We start from the raw sequence: 16730 nt of genomic DNA, 5'->3' as shown, positions 1-16730 counted from the left end.
AAGTAACATCTTTTTGTAGTGCCTTATAATTTACCACCTCATGCATTCTCATTTACTGAAAAGGAACTGAGATGTAGAAAGATTAATTTGATTTCAAGGGGCACATAGCTAGTGAGTGCTGAGCCAAGAATCAAAATCACATCTGAGTCCTGGTGATGAGGGAGCAGAAGGTTAGCTGAGGACAAAGCACAAGCTGACACCCTGAAGCCACCCCACCACCACCACTCCTGGATGGGATCTCTGTGACCTTCCTCCAGGAAACTTCAACTATCTTAATGTCAATGCCTTGCTAGAGGGGAAAACAACCTTAACTTGACAAAGGCAAGACCTCCAGTATCTTGTAGGTCCTCTTTAACGTAAGAAAGTTCTTATGAAAATCTCTGTTTTCCTTACCTCCCCCAACTCCCAAGTATATAATCAGCCACCCCTCACAACCTGGGGGAGGGGGGCAGCAGCTCTTTCTGCCCACGGGCACTGTCCCCGTGCTTTAATAAAACCACAATTTTGCACCAAAGATGTCTCAAGAATTCTTTCTTGGGGGCGCCTGGGTGGCTCAGTCATTAAGCATCTGCCTTTGGCTCAGGTCATGATCTCAGGGTCCTGGGATCGAGCCCCACATTGCTCAGCAGGAAGGCTGCTTCTCCCTCTCCCACTCCGCCTGCTTGTGTTCCCTCTCTTGCTATATCTCTCTCTGTCAAATAAATAAGATCTTTTTAAAAAAAGAATTATTTCTTGGCTGTCAGCTCTGGACCTCACCCACATGTGTGAAACAAAGGCAGAAGAAAAATGATTAAATTTCCTTACTACCTACAGCCCATTGACAAGTCCTTAAAACAGGCAGAGTAACATTCCTCTAGGGACTCAACTGCCCTGCCCTGATAATGCTTTGCTAAGGGCAAAAGACAATCCTAGCCTACCGCCCCCCCCCATCCTGTAAGTCTACTTTAACATATAAAAATTCCTTTAGAAATGTCCGTTATCTTGGGGCACCTGGGTGGCTCAGTTGGTTAAGTGTCTGCCTTTGGCTCAGGTCATGATCCAGGGGTCTTGGGATGGAGCCCTGAATCGAGCTCCCTGCTCAGTGGAGAGCCTGCTTCTCCCTCTCCCTCTGCCTGCTGCTCCCCCTCCTTGTACTCTGTCAAATAAATAAAATCTTTTTAAAAAAATTCCTTTATGTCTAAACCCCCCAAAATACGTGTTGGTAACCACCCCCCTACGCATATGGTCCACCGTTACACATCTGGAGGGCCTCATGACTAAGGTTTTATTAGATGGTAATAAATGACCTTTTCCCAGCAAGAGCTAGCCGCCTCAAGACCAGGAAAACCTTGCTTCCAAATTCCTTAGAGACTTAGGCTATCCCTAACCCCCTCCCAACTTGAAAGTATATAATGGGCCACTCCTCGTGACCCTGGTGGCAGCTCTTTCTGCCCATGGGTCCTGTCCCTGTGCTTTAATAAAACCACCTTTTTGCACCAAAGATGTCTTTTCAAGAATTCTTTCTTGGCTGTCAGCTTCAAACCCTAACGTTCTTTCCTACACCAACCCCACCAAACCTCACCTACATTCCAAAACTACATCGCTGGTCCAGGGCTCTTTCTACTGTAGCGGGCTGCCTTGCATAACATCTCTCCTATTAATTGCAAAATCCCCTTTATCTCTTTATTTGCATCCCTCTGCTGAGTACACCTCTTGCAAGAAGGTTATCCAAATTATATATTTTTATTTTTTACTGTTTTTTTTAAGATTTTATTTGTTTGAGAGAGAGTGAGTGAGCTCACAAGCGCTGGGGGGTGGGTGGGAGGGGTGGAATGAGGGAGAAGCACACTTGCTGGATAAGCAGGGAGCCCGACAGGGGCTTAGGACTCGATCCCAGGACCCTAAGATCATGACCTGAGCCGAAGGCAGATACTTAACCAACTGAGCCACTCGTGCACCCCAAAATAATATATTTTTATAAAGCCTTCTGTTTTAAAAAATGCCTGTCTGCCACTGTCCCTCCTCTTGCCATCTATATCAAATGGCCAAGAAATATATGAAAAATAGTAGTAAGTACATTACCAGATGTCAGAAAGTACTGTAAGAATGATAACAGTGACAATATAGTACTTATTTCTGAAGTGTTTGTTCTATAGAAATAAGAAATGCCAATATGGGGGCGCCTGGGTGGCACAGTCATTGAGCGTCTGCCTTCGGCTCAGGGCGTGATCCCAGCATTCTGGGATCGAGCCCCACGTCAGGCTCCTCTGCTAGGAGACTGCTTCTTCCTCTCCCACTCCCCCTGCTTCTGTTCCCTCTCTCGCTGGCTGTCTCTGTCAAATAAATGAATAAAATCTAAAAAAAAAAAAAAGAAAGAAAGAAAGAAAGAAAGAAAGAAAGAAAGAAAGAAAGGCCAATATGTAAGGATGTATGAACAGAAATGTTTCTTGCAGCATTGATCATAGTTACAAAAATCTAGAAAAAAAATTACTAGGGGAACGGCTGGATAAATGACAAATACCATGCATCCATTTGAAAAGTGCCTTAGAGTTACAGCAGTTGACATAGATGGATTTCTGTGACACATTTATTTAATGAGAATAACATTTTGTTAAAACAAGGACAAATCAGCCCTCTATGCATATACTTGGCTATTTACATATATACGGTCATATGAACATGGGAAAAGATATAGAATCTTTTTATTCTATATTCTGTATAGAGTTATTTTTATATATGTTATTTTAGGTTACCTGGGAGAGGATGCTGTCATGGGAAGTAGGAAACAAAAAAAAGGAAATGAACTTTTAAGCACTTTATATGTGGAGCTATGTGAAATGAAATATTTAAAATTAAGGAAAAAATGATATAGATTGCTATACTAATGGTCTCAACGAACCATATCTCCCTGTAACCGCACCCCTACGTACTGTATTTAGTTCCCTTTTGCACTGACTTTGGGTTTGACTGCATGACTTGCTTTCTCCAAGGGAACAATGCAGTGTTTACATGTTGAACTTGCCCTCTTTTGCTACTGAGAACTTTTTTGCCGTCATGTGAAGAAGGTTGAGCTATCTACTAGAGGATGAGACTTCATGGAATAGTGACAAACTGTGTCAGTCGAGGTCCTGGGACCAAGTAGGCCCAGGTGCTCTGTCAGCTTACTGTATGGCCACATGAATAATCCCTGGTGAGATAGCAGAACTGCCTGACTTTCCCTAGACCAAATGACTGCCATGTTTTGGGCTGCCCTGTGGAGAAACTTATATGTCAAGGAAGTGATGTCTCTGGCTAAGACTCAACAAATACCTGAGGCCTGCCAAAAGCCACATGAGTGAGCCTGGAAGCAGAGCATCCCCCAGTCTAGCCTCAAGATGACTGCAGCCTTCTGAGACCCTAAGACCCTAGCTGGAGGACTCAGCTAAATTGCTCCCAGGTTCCTGACCCATAGAAATCGGGAAATAATAAGTGTTTGCTCTAAGTTTTTGGGGCAGTTTGTTATGCAATAACAGGTAACTAATACAAGAGAGAAAAGAGGAGGAAAAGATTATGGAAGAGGAGGAAGTAGGACAAGAGACAAAGGGTTGAGCTGGGGAGTAAGATCAGTTTGGCTTTTCCTTCAAATGTTTCCCTGCAGAAACCTGCACATCTATACCCTGCAAGGCCTTCAGCACCGCCTCAGAGAAGTCCTCCTTATAATCAAACCCGCCGTGGCACCCTTCTAGGCCATCTCAGTCTTCTCCTTGGGGCTCGTGGTGACCAGGGAGATGGCTCTGAACAGTCTGCTCAACTGAATGGTTGTCAGTTAGCTTTGGTGACAGGGCACGGCTGGCAGGAAGGGGTCTCCAGGGGTCTTCCTCCCCTGTGCAGTGTAGCATCTGGAAAGCAGTGAGCCAGGCCTCCAGGATGGTTGCAGCCTAGGGCAGGGTCAGTCCTGCCATGATGGGCATGGGCATGAGGAGCCCTTCAGGGTCAGTGACATACTGAGCCTGGCTCCTGCCAGGCAGCAAAACCATGGCTGGGTCCCTGATCTCCCAGTGCCCCTGGCAGGTGGGCTCTAGCTCTGCCCATTGTCTAGATGTCTAGAGTCCCAAAATGCTACTGGCTTCTGGGGGCTGGGAATACTGGCCTTGTCTCTGCAGAGAGAGGGGCACACAGATAAGTGGGTCTGATGAGAGGGGCCCAGGGTGCAATGTCAGTCCTCTTTGTTGCTGGAGGCAGATGGCCACCCCACAAAACAGGTTGCTTTTCTAGAGGTTTTGGTTTTTTGTTTTTAAGATTTTATTTATTTATTAGAGAGAGAGAGAGAGAACACAAATGGCAGGGAGGGGTAGAGGGACAAGCAGACTCCACACTAAGCAGGGAGCCTGACGCGGGCTTGATCCCAGGACCCCGGGATCATGACCTGAGCCAAAGGCAGACCCTTAACTGACTGAGCCACCCAGGCACCCGCAGGTTGCTTTTCTTAAAAGCATATCCTGCTCCAATTCTCTGTCAAGATCCAAATTTTGGCATTGGGAGGTAATTTCTGCAGTGGCAGTATTTCACAGTCCCCCACATCTCTGGCCTCTAAAGAGTCTCCCCAAAGGTTTATATTTTAGCAGAACAAACAAGATCTTCTGCATTAGGAATGGGGTGGAGGCACTGATCTGAGGTGTAGCTGTTGCCGCTGCTGCTCTACATTAAATGGGGCTGGGGGCCTAGAATAATCTCTTCCAGATGTCCATCGGGGTCCCAGCCCCTTCAGCGGCTTTTGCACAGTGCCTCTGTGTCACCTTGAGGCAACAGCTGTTCTGGTGACCAAACCCATGCTTTGACAGCCCAGCAGCTCAGTGATGACTCGTGGTTCCTGAGCGGAGTGAGGGCTGGCACTTTTCCCCGGAGGAACTGGGGCAGCTTGTGTCTGGGTTGTTCATGGTAGCTTTGCTGCCTATAGGACTCTCTCTGGGCTATTTCTCCCCTCTCTCCATGGGCACTCCCCCCTCCTGAGGTTGGTGGGACAAATCTCAGGAGCAGGGACTTAGGAGAGCTCTGGGAGAGAGAAGGCTTGGAGTCAGCCTGGTGGGGTCCTCTGCCCCTGTCTTCTGGAGGCTGCTTCTTTGGCTACCTGGCCCTGCCATTTTCCTGGGCACCCACCCATCCATGTGGGTCCAAGGCACTCAACGTCCAAGGCACTTCTTGCTCTGGGCAGTGATCTTTACACTTTATTCTCAAATAGATGAAACTTCTTCAAAAACTATGTCTGTCCCCTCTCACATTTTAAAGTTGATTTCTAGGGGCGCCTGGATGGTTCAGTCAGTTAGGCGTCTGCCTTCAGCTCAGGTCATGATCCCCAGGTCTTGGGATTGAGCCCTGGATCAGGCTCTCTGCTCAGTGGGGAGCCTGCTTCTCCTTCTCACTCTCCCTCTGTGCTCTCTCTCTCTCTCAAAAAATAAATAAAAAATATTTAAAAAATAATAAAATATAATAAAAAATAAAAATAAATAAAAATAAAAAAATTAAGTTGATATCTAAAATATTTAATCTCAAATTTAAATAGTGCAAAGATATGATTTCTGACCATAAATACTAACATTTTAAAACTCTTAAATCAGGCTTTAAAATGTATCAAGTAGAATCCAGATTTCAGATCAATTTGATATTTATAATCATCCACTAAAAGTGCTCAAAACAGTTCTTTAACAGTTGGAAGTTTTAAAATGTCATTTTTCTTCTAGTACTCATATTTTTATTCTACTTTTCTCCTAGGATATACTGCTGTATTTTATGCTTTATTCATCATTCTTATCTGGAACAAAGATGTGTCCAAAAACTGACTCTAATTTAAAAAGTTATTTCCTATGACCACAGGGCTCTAAGTGTTAAATTTCTTCTGGATTTTATTATCATTACACTATTCTTAGTCCAAAATTGATCAAAACATTATTTTGAATTTTTATATTATTTCAGGTATTATTTGAAATATTAATAATTACCGAACATGAAAAGTAAAATTTTATGGAAAGATAGCTCTTAATGACCATTGGTGGGGTAGCATTTTTCCAAGTAATTATGTCTGTGGATGAATATTCCTCATTGCTAGAATGAGACTGCGATCAACATTAATTCTCTTCCTATTTTTCATTTTTATAGACAAGCTCTGAGGAACCTAATTTGCATAAATTAGATGGGGAAAGAGAAATTTCATTATAGGAATGTCAGCCAATTCTCTGAATACCTCTGAGTTATATGATTAAAAACTATATAATGATCTATCATCAAAAATTATTTTCAGTGATCTATTAGTTGGCAACTTAATTAGGTCTTTCTTTAATTTTGTTGAAAGCAAAGACTTGGAAACCACTCAACCTGTTAAGGATTTGTTATCCAGCCATAAGTATCGCTCAGGGTCTTAGCTTCTGAGATCATATTAACAAAGGTTTGTGAAGATTTATCAAATGATTATCAATTATATCTGCTATTTTTTCACTTACAGATACCTTGTTTAAATTGATATATTCACAAAGGATTCAGAAAGTAAAAATGTTAATTTCAATACACTTTTGCTAAGACAATTTAAAAAAAAATCAAGTCCTTCTACCTTATCATATGCTTCAAATACATTTTCATTAACATCTTGGAGCTGCAGATTTAATTATGAAAAACATCTGCGACATTCTTATTGGCAAAGCCAGTCCTCATTGTTAAATAATCAGGCAAATAAAATTACTTTCTATCAAAGGTTTCTCATTCTTCAATTCAATTAATCATATTTTTTTTTAATTTTTAAAAGATTTTATTTATCTGAGAGAGACAGCATGAGCACGGGGAGAGGGAGAAGCAGACTCCCCACTGAGTAGGAAGCCTGATGTGGGGCTTGATCCCAGGACCCTGAGATCATGACCTGAGCTGAAGGCAGATGCTTAACCGACTGAGCCACCCAGGTGCCCCTCAAGTAATCATGTTATTAATACATGTCCTATGACAATCATCTTGCTTCTGAATTTTAAGAAATATAGACAGATAAGACACAGAACCTTCCTCTCCAAGACAAATGATATAAAGGTTTTCACTATTTCTCACTGATGCTCTTTTTAACTTTATTCTCATGGATCTCTCCTTCACATATGATGTAATTTTTGACAACAGAGGATGGATTTTAAAACATTAAAAAATATTTAGAATTTTTCTTTCCCTCACACACTGCAGGTTTTGCGCTCGAAGCCAAGCATCACAGTAAGACTAGGGCTGGATGAGAGTACACCTTTCTTTTGTATCCTGGGGGTGGGGAGGTGGAAAGCTAGAGCTGACATGATTCCTCAGTCACAGGAGCTTTGAGCAAGTACATATGGAAATTGAGGATCTGGGAAAAAATTAATCACTTAAATCCATTTGCGCCTGTGTGCCCCTTCGAAAGTCTTTGTGGATTACCAGGACACAAATCTCCCTCGTTTGGAGAGCCCTGATGTTTCAGAAGATCATCTGGTCCCTGGGCACCTCTGCAGGTACTATGTGGCTGCTACAAAAGGGTCACTTTTGTGGGTCTCTCTGAATAGCTGGACATAGCTGGAACTTTGCGATGAGAATTACAGGAAGCAACTGGACAGATTTGCATAGGAGGGCTCCAGAGAGTGAGGCATTTGCCTTGAGGAGGTTTACAAAATAGGCGCATGAGGCTCCCAGCAGTGCAGTGGGTATGTGTCCAGGAAGGGCTGGCTGACCAGGTGGTGAGCCAGCAAGAGGCTTTGTGATGGCCTTTATCACTTTAGAGATCCCTGTAGAGTCAGACCTTCTGCCTTGCGGGCTCAAAACCCCAGCTTGACAGCATGTGGAGAGTGAGTATATAATCCACATGACTAAGTTATAAAGCCTAGATGTCAGTGTGCTGATTTACAAGGAGAAACCATTCGCATGAGGACTGACACCAAAATATATAGGCAGATCTACATGGAAAGCCTCAGCATGGTTTTGGAATTCAAGAAATTTTATCTTGCTGCTTGATAATGTCAAGAACGGCAAGAGGTCTAAGACTTGATGTCAGTGGTGTAAGGTGTTCCCTCCTCAGGGACAGCTGAAAGTATACCAATCAGGTTGGCCTGGAGTTGCCATTAGGGGAAAGAAAGATGCATCATGCCCAGAAATGATCAGGGTGGAATCCTGAATTTTCAAAATAGGTTCAATAGTTTCCCACCCTTATTGTCCTGATCATCGCCCAGGAGGTGACCAAGATGAGATGAACCCTTTCTGGAGAAGGCTCCATTCATTAACCATACTAAGTTATATAGACTAGGAGGAAGTCAAAGAGATAGAATCAAAAATCTTTTCGAGTTGATTTTTTAAAAATTCTTTTGACTTTTGAAAGGCCTTCCCAATGTGCAACAAAATCAGATGCCTGCAGATGGTGGGGAGTGTGAAATATCCATTAAATACCTTGACTAGTGGCCTGAAGTGTGGCCTTTGTGCCGCCCTTCTCCCCAAGTCCTACAGGGGTGATGTGGACCAGATGGATGTCACACATGTACTGAGCTGCATTATAGCTCTGAGTTCTGGGAACTTGCCTCTTTTATAGCAAGCAGTAAGAAAGTTTGCTCTTCATTCTGCAGGGAGGCATTACTTCGTTGTTTAAGGTTGCTTTCTGCAAAATCAACCTGAGAAATGGCCTGGATGAAGAGTTGTTAGAGCCTTGCATTCTTGGCATACCCAGCAAGATGTGTGGGAGTGCAAGACACTCATGGATGAGTCTCTCAACGGATAAGCCCTGGGCAGCTATCAGGTTTCTCACACTCATGTCAATGACCAACACTTAAAAAAACAAACAAAAAAACGAAGTAAAGCTTATCAAAGAATTCCAATTAAAGAAGAGGATCTCTTGAAATAAGAAAAATTGCTCCCTTAACTCATTCTTCTTTTAAATATCTTCTTCCTAGTGTTTTCAAACACAAAATAGTCCATAGTCCTTTGATGACTTAATTTCCTTTTTTTCTTAGATATTCTCCTGAAAGGAAACAGAACAGGGTTATTATTTGTGAGCAACAAATTATCACCACAACGTGCTTCATTATATTTATTCCACAGACACTGGGAGTGGCTACCATGTACTGATACTGGAGATACATGGATGACTGGATAGTTAAGACCCAGTCCCTGCTTTCAAAGATATATATATCTCCTAGAATCTTTCATAATAAAACATGTTTAAATGGTCATGATTCTTTATGTCCCAAATTTTCTGTAATTATCATGTAGAATTTTTTGACAGAGAGAAAGAGAATTACAAGAAAAACAAGTGAAGGAAACAAAAGTAATAAGACCAGTAACTGGCCCCTGAGTAGGTTTCAGCCTCGACCATCCCTTGTGAGAATCCAACCACTTCCAAGATTAGCCTAGTCCTTCCTTGAGCAGTGCGACTTTAGTAGCATGATCTTAGCGATCTCCTTCTAACCAGTACACATTCTTCGGAGTCTTTTGTGGTCCTAAACAAGAATCTCAACTTTTACTGCCAGCCACAGAGTCTGCTTTACAGGGGTCAGGCAACTTCCCTGTCTCCAGAGGACACCTGCGGAATTAGCCCTGGGCCTGAGCTGATCAGATAGAATCTGGCCTCTTGTCAGCCTAATTGCCCATTTGCCTAGCCTCATTTTCTGTATACCTTTAATGAGGTAATTAGCCCCACTCTACAGGTCTCCGTTTTGTCTTCCTGCCCCAGCCCTAGTCTACTGAAACGGAACCTCCCTCAAATTTTGACATCTGCTCAGAAAATGTCCTTGATATTGCAATTGCCTGTTTCTCCCGGGTTGGAGTTCACTCCTTCTATTAGATGCTTCCAAGGTTGTGTCCTGTCCAGCCTCCGTCCTGTTTACTCTTAGAATACCTCATTGCCAGCTATGTAGCATGGTTTATGACATTCCATGCCAGGAAACTGTAACAACTGGGAAGGTCTGTGCATACATATATTTGTGTGTGTATGTGTGTATTGTTTTCTGTGATGGTACTTAATTTCTCAGTTTTTTAAGATTCATTTCTCTGGAGACTTCCGTGATTCTGCTAGGCAGAGGTCACTCATTTATGTGTTCATCAAACATGTATTATTTGCCTACTCAACAGTAGACACTGTCTTAGGTACTGGAGATAGGAAATTAAGACACAATTCTTATCTTCTAGGGGCTCACAGTCCAGGTAAACAAAGAACTTTAGTGGATCTAATAATAAAAATGAACTCTAATAATAAAGGTATGCATAAAATACGTAGCATAGTGGAGAGAAACTCAAGATCTGACTTGAGTCTTCAGTGATGATTAAGAATTTGACAACTGGATAGGGGCCCCTGGGTGACTCAGTTGTTAAGAATTTGACAACTGGGGGCACCTGGGTGGCACAGCGGTTGGGCGTCTGCCTTCGGCTCAGGGCGTGATCCTGGCGTTATGGGATCGAGCCCCACATCAGGCTCCTCTGCTATGAGCCCGCTTCTTCCTCTCCCACTCCCCTGCTTATGTTCCCTCTCTCGCTGGCTGTCTCTATCTCTGTCGAATAAATAAATAAATAAAATCTTAAAAAAAAAAAAGAATTTGACAACTGGATGTGAAAGGGCAGGGACAGAAAGGGACACTACAGATAGGACAGCATGTATAGAGATATGGAAGTAAAGACTGTATCTGTTTACAGCTTTGATTTTCTTGCTTTTGGCACAGTATAGCACACATGGTAAATCATCACTGAATATTCGTTGAAAGAATGAAAGAATGCCTTCTTTCCTCACTAGCAGAAGTAGAGGATTCTACTATCTCAAAGGAGTGTTCAAGCAACTCCAGCATTTTTTTTTTTTAGGAATTTAAGTTTACATTAAAAAATCTAAACACAAACATAACTTATCATTCATTAAACTCAACTTTCATAGATATAATTTTCCAGTTAGTCCTACATTAGGTCTTCATTCGAAAACATAAAGACATGGAAGGGGAACGCAGTCGATCCCAACAAGGTAGCTGCCTGGCTCAGTAATTTCTTTTCCTGTAAAGGTTCCTTTTCATAGAGTGACCCCCAACAGCTACATTTCTGGGTTGGTTTTTTATTTTTCTCCTGCTGCCTTCCTCACCCCTAGGCTCCCAATAAAGGGGTAAACCATATGACCCAAGACTTGTCAAATCAGGGTCTTAAAAGAAATTGAGAGGCAGGATGTGAGGCTTGGCCATGATACCAGCCAGGAAAGGAGGCTTTGCAATGCAACAGAACAAAGCTGACTCTCTTAGAAACAGAGACTAGAGAAGCGTTCTAGCAGTATTCCTGTCCCTGGAGTCTATTTTCACTTTGGCTCAGTTTCACTCTGTAAGTAACCCCAGTATCCTTCCAATAAATTCCTCTCTTCTGCCCTAGGTGGTTTGCATTGGCTCTCAGTTACTGGCAGTCAGAAGATCTGACTACCATAGGGAATGAAGACAGGCATGGGGAGACAAACTTACCCAGCTTCTCTGTGGCTTCCACACAAACACTAGGATACATGCCTTCAGTGTAAGTTGCCACCAGAAGATACATATGGGTCTTCACAACAATCACACCAGTGTTTTCCTGGGTAAGAGTAAAACAGAATGCCCTTCTTTTGGTTCTAGTCCCAGGACTAGCAGTTACACTCCAGCCACATTTTGTGCCATTTTTTAACTTCAATACACTCATCTAAGTTTTGGACTCTTCACTCTTTTTCACTAATTTAGTTGTCTTTGCTCAAAAAATTTCAGACTTGTAGTAACAGCATGTGTATTTTGAAAAAGTTCCCCAACTGATTGTAACATACCCCTATCCCAGTGAGAACAACTGATATACTAGGGGCACTTGGGTGGCTCCTGGGTGGCTCAGTCCGTGAAGTATCTGCCTTCAGCTCAGTTCCTGGGATTGAGCCCTGTGTCAGGCTCCCTGCTCAGTGGGAGTCCAGTGGGAGTCCTCCTTCTCCCTGCTCGTGCTCTCTCTCGCTATCTTTGTCTATCTCTGTCTCTCTCTCTCTCAAATAAATAAATAAAATCTTAAAAAAAAGAAGAGAAGGTATTAAATTTTGGAATTGGACAGCTTTGGGCTTCAATCCCAGCACCTCCATTATCTGCTGCATGACAAAGGAAGAGTTATTTAACTTTGCGAACTCTCAGTTTCCTCGTTCCAGTAAAATGAGGCTATTTACTTTATAATGCAGATGAAGTGTGCTTAACCCTTAAGACAGCGCATCCAGTAAACGTGAATTTCATCTTCTTATTTCTTTATAGACAACAGAGAGCCAAGAGAGGTTTAAAGCATATGAATATTACCTTTTTTTTTTTTCTTTTTTAAAAGGAGGAGGCTGTAGAGTATGGAGTAGTGAAAAGAGATACTGCAAGCAAATTTCAGTTGATTCTGGAATCAATGTTTTTCAACTAGGCTCTGTGTTCGTGCTTTCTTTTACATATGTCTTCCTAGCATTAGACTGCTGTCTCAGACATTGCCCCTGTAGTAATAGGCTTAGATTGTTTTATAAATGGGATCAGGAGGGACACAGCAAATTGGAATAAAATTCTTAAGGTTTTTTTACCTAGCTGTCTTCAAATCGTGAACACTCACATTCTTAGCATAAAGAGAATAGTCATCTGCCCGGATACATTTGTAGTCCTTTTCCTTGAAATACAATCCTTCTCTTCTGGTTTGCAAAGGGTTCTTGGCGAATCCATTCACAAGTGTTCGGACATCACCAGGCATTATCTGCAGAAGTTAAATAGAGTAGGAGTGGGCAAACTATGGCAGGCTGGCCAAATTTGGCCCACTGTCCATTTTTGTAAGCCTGCAAGCTAAGAATGGTTTTTACATTTTTAAGTCATTGGAAAAAAAAAACAATAGACTAATATTTTGTGATATGTAAAAATTGCATGAAATTCAAATTTCAGTGTTCATAAATAAAGATTTGTTGGAACATAGTCACATCTATTCTTTTATGTATTGTCTATGCCCGTTTTCCCACTAAAACTGCATAGTAGTTGCATAGTTGTGACCCAGGCCATATAGCCCAGAAATCTAAAATGTTTACTATGGCTCTTTACAGAAAAAGTTTGTTAAAATGCTTATGACCAAACTTGCTTTTCCTTACACTAAATCCTGGTGATGCTACACACAAGCTTCGTTCTTGGAGTTTGATGAGGGCTGCACTGTCCACATGCTTTGTTCCCAGGAGGGTATCTAACAGTAAGTTCTGCAGATGGCTCATGCTCCCTCAGCTCTGAAAAGGGGAACTACAGGTGAAACGATTCACTCTGGCTAGCTTCGAAAACGCCCGCGAATACAAATCTTCCTAAGACACTTTGGACGGTTTTCAGCGCGTGCACTTTGGAAGTAGTGAAAATGAAGGGTGAAAATGGTGGTCTGTCATCTAATATCCACCAATACTCAAAGAAGAAAATAGAATCATAGAAAATCACAGTTCACACAGCAGGTTATTGAGTCTGGAAAATCACTGCTCACAATTTTCTAGTTATACCAATGGTTCGCATCAGACTCACCTGAGATTATAAACCAAAACCCAAACACCTGCGGGATGCCGAGCTACTGAGGCTAAATAAGATCAGCTGCTCCTTACCCCAACCAACATCAGCGCGAACTATGGGTACTGATACAGAGCACTAAATACACATTTAACGCATTTAAAGCGGCCTTTCCCGCACAAGACCCCCAAGCTTCTTGGGCCGACCTCATAAAGACAACCTCCACAAACACCCGTCCTTCTAAGGGATACTGAAGGCAGGCGCCCTTTCCGGCAACTCCCGGCGCAGTGGTTTAGCCCACGGGGAGGAGGGTTCCCTGAAGAGGGACTGGAGGCGGGGGGGCGGGGGGTTAACGTCCAGTCGTGTTGGCTGGGAAGACGCACAGAGGGTTTGGGGAGGGCGATGGCCCAGGCTGGAGCAGAAGGCACGGGACACTCGCGGAAGGACAGCGGCGGCGCTGAACCAAGGGCCGGGCACCAGGGTAACCTCCCGTCAACGGCGGGGAAGGCGGGGCGGCAAGGCGACGTGCCTAGCTATTGGCTACAACATCTGCTCGTCACCGAGAAGAGCTTCGGTTTGGTTCGCTAACCACGACCCGCCCAGCGACGCCCGCACTTCAGGCCCCTAGGTTACTTCTCCACCGGGCTGGCCTCGGACGTGCAGTTGCGCGGGGCTCAGGGACGCAGCGGCGGCTGGCAGAATTCTGACTCGTTGTCGTCTGTCGCAGCGCTGGGGCTGCGGGGGGGCTGCGTCAAGGAGGCACTGGACTCGAACATTCTGTCATTCCGAGGCGACGGGGCCGAGCTAACGGGGCCGCAGGCCCCGAGGGGCGCACTCTCCCGTCGCAGCCGACCACCGCGGGGCCGTGGGCCTTGGGGTCGGGCCCCTCGCGTGCTGCAGGGAGCCCAAGGCCCAGCCAGTCTTGGGAAGGAAGCTGAGGTACCCGTGGCGGTCTGCAACTTCCCTGCCAGGCCGGGCGGAGCACGCACTAATCTTGTTGACGAGATGGGAGGGAAGGGACGGGGTGGTGGGTGCTGTAGGTCTACAACAGGCGCAAGCCCTAATGACAGCTTCCCCCTCAGATAACGGGGTGTGTGTGTGTGTTTGGGGTGGGTGCTTTGGGCGTCCTAGAGCCTGAGGACACAAATTTTTGTGAAACATCCTCCCTCTCTAAGCAGCCCTCCCCCTCTCTACTAAGCCCCTGTGTGGGCTTCAGTAGTCAGAAAGTTGCAGCTCTCCGGGTTCGCGGCCCTGAGTCAGAACACTGCTGCAGTGCGACCCCCTAGAGGCCTGGCTGGTGATTGCTACGCCGCCTTGAGCGGGCCGTATTGTAGAAGGACGTGGGAAGCCTGGAATTCCGGGGGGTAGCTGGGGTCAGTCCAGAGAGAACCTCCCCGGCTTAAAACAGGCGGGTTCTGAAGACCTCATCAGAAACTATGGTGAAGGCCTCTTGTTAGGGAAAGTGTGGGTGCCTACTAATTCAGAATACGTTCCACACCCGTTTGTGGTTCAAGGATTGTTAATTAAACAGAAGAGAAAGTAGGATTGTGAGTTCTCATTACTGAATAAGCTAATTTTTTTTTTTAAGTTTTTCTAGGAGCTCTGTTTTTTTGTGATCACAATGAGAAATTTAGACAGTGATGATCTGATAAGTGACAAGCTTCACAAGCCCACGAGCTCGAAAGAATGGTTGAAACCTCAGCGACTTTCTTTTATGGAGGTAACAGTAGTATGGCATTTTGAAGTTTGTATTTGGGTAGTTGCATTGAGAAGTGGCTTGTGCTTAATATTTTTTCTATGTTTTCTGTTTCATTTCTGCCCTTTGTAATTCCATTCGTTCTAACTTTGTGTTTGCTATTCATTTTCTAGCTTTTTAACGTGGAATCATAGGCAATTGATTACATTTCCTATATAACAAAGTTATAAAGTTTCTCCTGAAGCACTTTTAACTCTTGCTGTATTTTTAGAAACTATTGTAATTTTTTTTCTAAACAGCTTTATTAAGGTATAACTGGTAACGCAGTAAACTGCATATATTTGAAGTGTACAGTTTGATAAATTTTGATGTATGTATGCACACATGAAACCATCACCACAATCAAGAGAGTGAATATTCAGTATTCCCAAAGTTTCCTTCCTGTGTCCCTTTTGTCATCCTTCCCTCCTTGCCTACCCTCAAGGCAATCACTGATTTTTTTTTTCTGTCACTACACTATTTAGCATTTTAAAAATTTTATGCAAATGTAATCTTAACATGTATTCCTTTTGTCTGGCTTCTTTCACTCACCATAATTATTTTGCAATTCATCCACGTAGCATGTATCAGTACTTCATTCCTTTTTTTTTTTTTTTTTTTTGCCGAGTGCTATACCCTAGTTTGTCCATCCTGCTGATGGAAATTTGGGTCATTTGCATTTTTTGGCTATTACAAATAAAGCTGTAAGGAACACTGATGTATATGTCTTTACATGGACATACACTTTCGTTTCTCTTGGGTATCTAGTTGTGGAATGACTGGGTCATATAGTAAGTGAATTTAACTTCTTTATGAAACTGCCAAACTGTTTTCCAAAGAAGTTTGCCTTGTACATACATAGTTCAAGGATCCGCCAGAGATTCGGTCAGTTAATTTGTAAAATTGGTGGCATCTCCTCTATGGCTTTCTCATTTCAGGTATTTCTCTTTTGACTTTCCAGCTCCTATGGTTGTCCTGAACCCTGTCTTCTAATTTTTTTTCTTTTTTTTTTTTTTAAGTTTATTTATTTATTTTTAGTAATCTCTACACCCAACATGGGGCTCAAACTCACAACCCTGAGATCAAGAGTTGCATGCTCTTCTGACTGACCAGCCAGGTGCCCCTGTCTTCTAATTCTTGAATTCTGTAAAACTTCATGTTTCTGAGTTTGAGCCTTTACCTTTAGCTCTGATGGAGGCCTGCACTAAGACAGAAGTCCGTAAAAACTGAAAACTCACACCAATGTTATTCTCTTTTTCCAAGCGTTGACTACGTTCTTGTTTTTCTCTGCTTTTGGTCAGTCTCCAGTGTCTTCAGATTGTTGTTTTTTATATTTTTGTCTAGAATGTTAATTCAGTACCCATCTTGGTTTTGAGAACAACAGATTTGCCAGGAATAGCAACTCTGTGAGACAGAAAGAACAAAGAAAATGAATCTGGAGTTAGGTATATTTGAGTTTGTTTTGTTTTTAATTTTTTTAATTTTTTTGTTTTAAGATTTTATTCATTTATTTGACAGAGAGAGCACAAGCAGGGGGAATGGCAGGCAGA

General features: G+C 43.1%; 2 protein-coding genes across 9 annotated transcripts in view; one reads left to right on the top strand and one right to left on the bottom strand.

The window, feature by feature from the left end:
• Positions 1 to 6786: 6786 nt before the first annotated feature.
• Positions 6787 to 13933, bottom strand: PFN4 (profilin family member 4). Of its 2 annotated transcripts, XM_045809314.2 has the most exons (4): positions 13055 to 13933; positions 12535 to 12672; positions 11415 to 11520; positions 6787 to 8953 (listed from the first exon to the last, which is right to left on the bottom strand). In XM_045809314.2, exons 1-4 carry the CDS (start codon positions 13169 to 13171, stop codon positions 8925 to 8927), a joined length of 390 nt encoding a protein of 129 aa, XP_045665270.1. In that variant the 5' UTR covers positions 13172 to 13933; the 3' UTR covers positions 6787 to 8924. The 2 variants fall into 2 exon arrangements, with proteins under 2 accessions (XP_045665270.1, XP_087719953.1); XM_087863827.1 differs by lacking the exon at positions 6787 to 8953 and having other exon boundaries at positions 10984 to 11520.
• Positions 13934 to 14053: 120 nt separating this feature from the next.
• LOC123799956 (protein FAM228B-like) overlaps positions 14054 to 16730 on the top strand; it is a 45473-nt gene continuing 42796 nt past the window's right edge. For 6 of the 7 annotated variants that reach the window (XR_006781766.2, XR_006781765.2, XM_045809309.2 and 3 more), the window contains exons 1-2: positions 14054 to 14384; positions 15034 to 15165. Coding sequence is in view for 4 of the 7 variants with exons in the window: in XM_045809309.2 (XP_045665265.2) it covers positions 15067 to 15165 (99 nt within the window). In the remaining 3 variants the exon portion in view is untranslated. Of the gene's footprint in view, positions 14385 to 15033; positions 15166 to 16601; positions 16626 to 16730 lie in introns of those variants that run through there. The other variant, XR_015725328.1, reaches the window with a different exon arrangement.

Source organism: Ursus americanus, chromosome 7 (assembly GCF_024610735.1).
Source record: "Ursus americanus isolate L20-20 chromosome 7, mUrsAme1.1.p, whole genome shotgun sequence".
Classification (NCBI taxonomy): Eukaryota; Metazoa; Chordata; class Mammalia; order Carnivora; family Ursidae; genus Ursus; species Ursus americanus.
This window is presented reverse-complemented; position numbering and strand designations above follow the sequence as displayed.

Coding starts and splice junctions, on each gene's coding strand:
- PFN4 (XM_087863827.1), bottom strand. CDS start 13,171: ATGAGCCATCTGCAGAACTTACTGTTAGATACCCTCCTGGGAACAAAG. Junction 12,673..13,054: donor TAGCATCACCAGGATTTAGT/GTAAGGAAAAGC, acceptor TAACTTCTGCAG/ATAATGCCTGGTGATGTCCG. Junction 11,521..12,534: donor ATTCTCTTTATGCTAAGAAT/GTGAGTGTTCAC, acceptor ACTCTTACCCAG/GAAAACACTGGTGTGATTGT.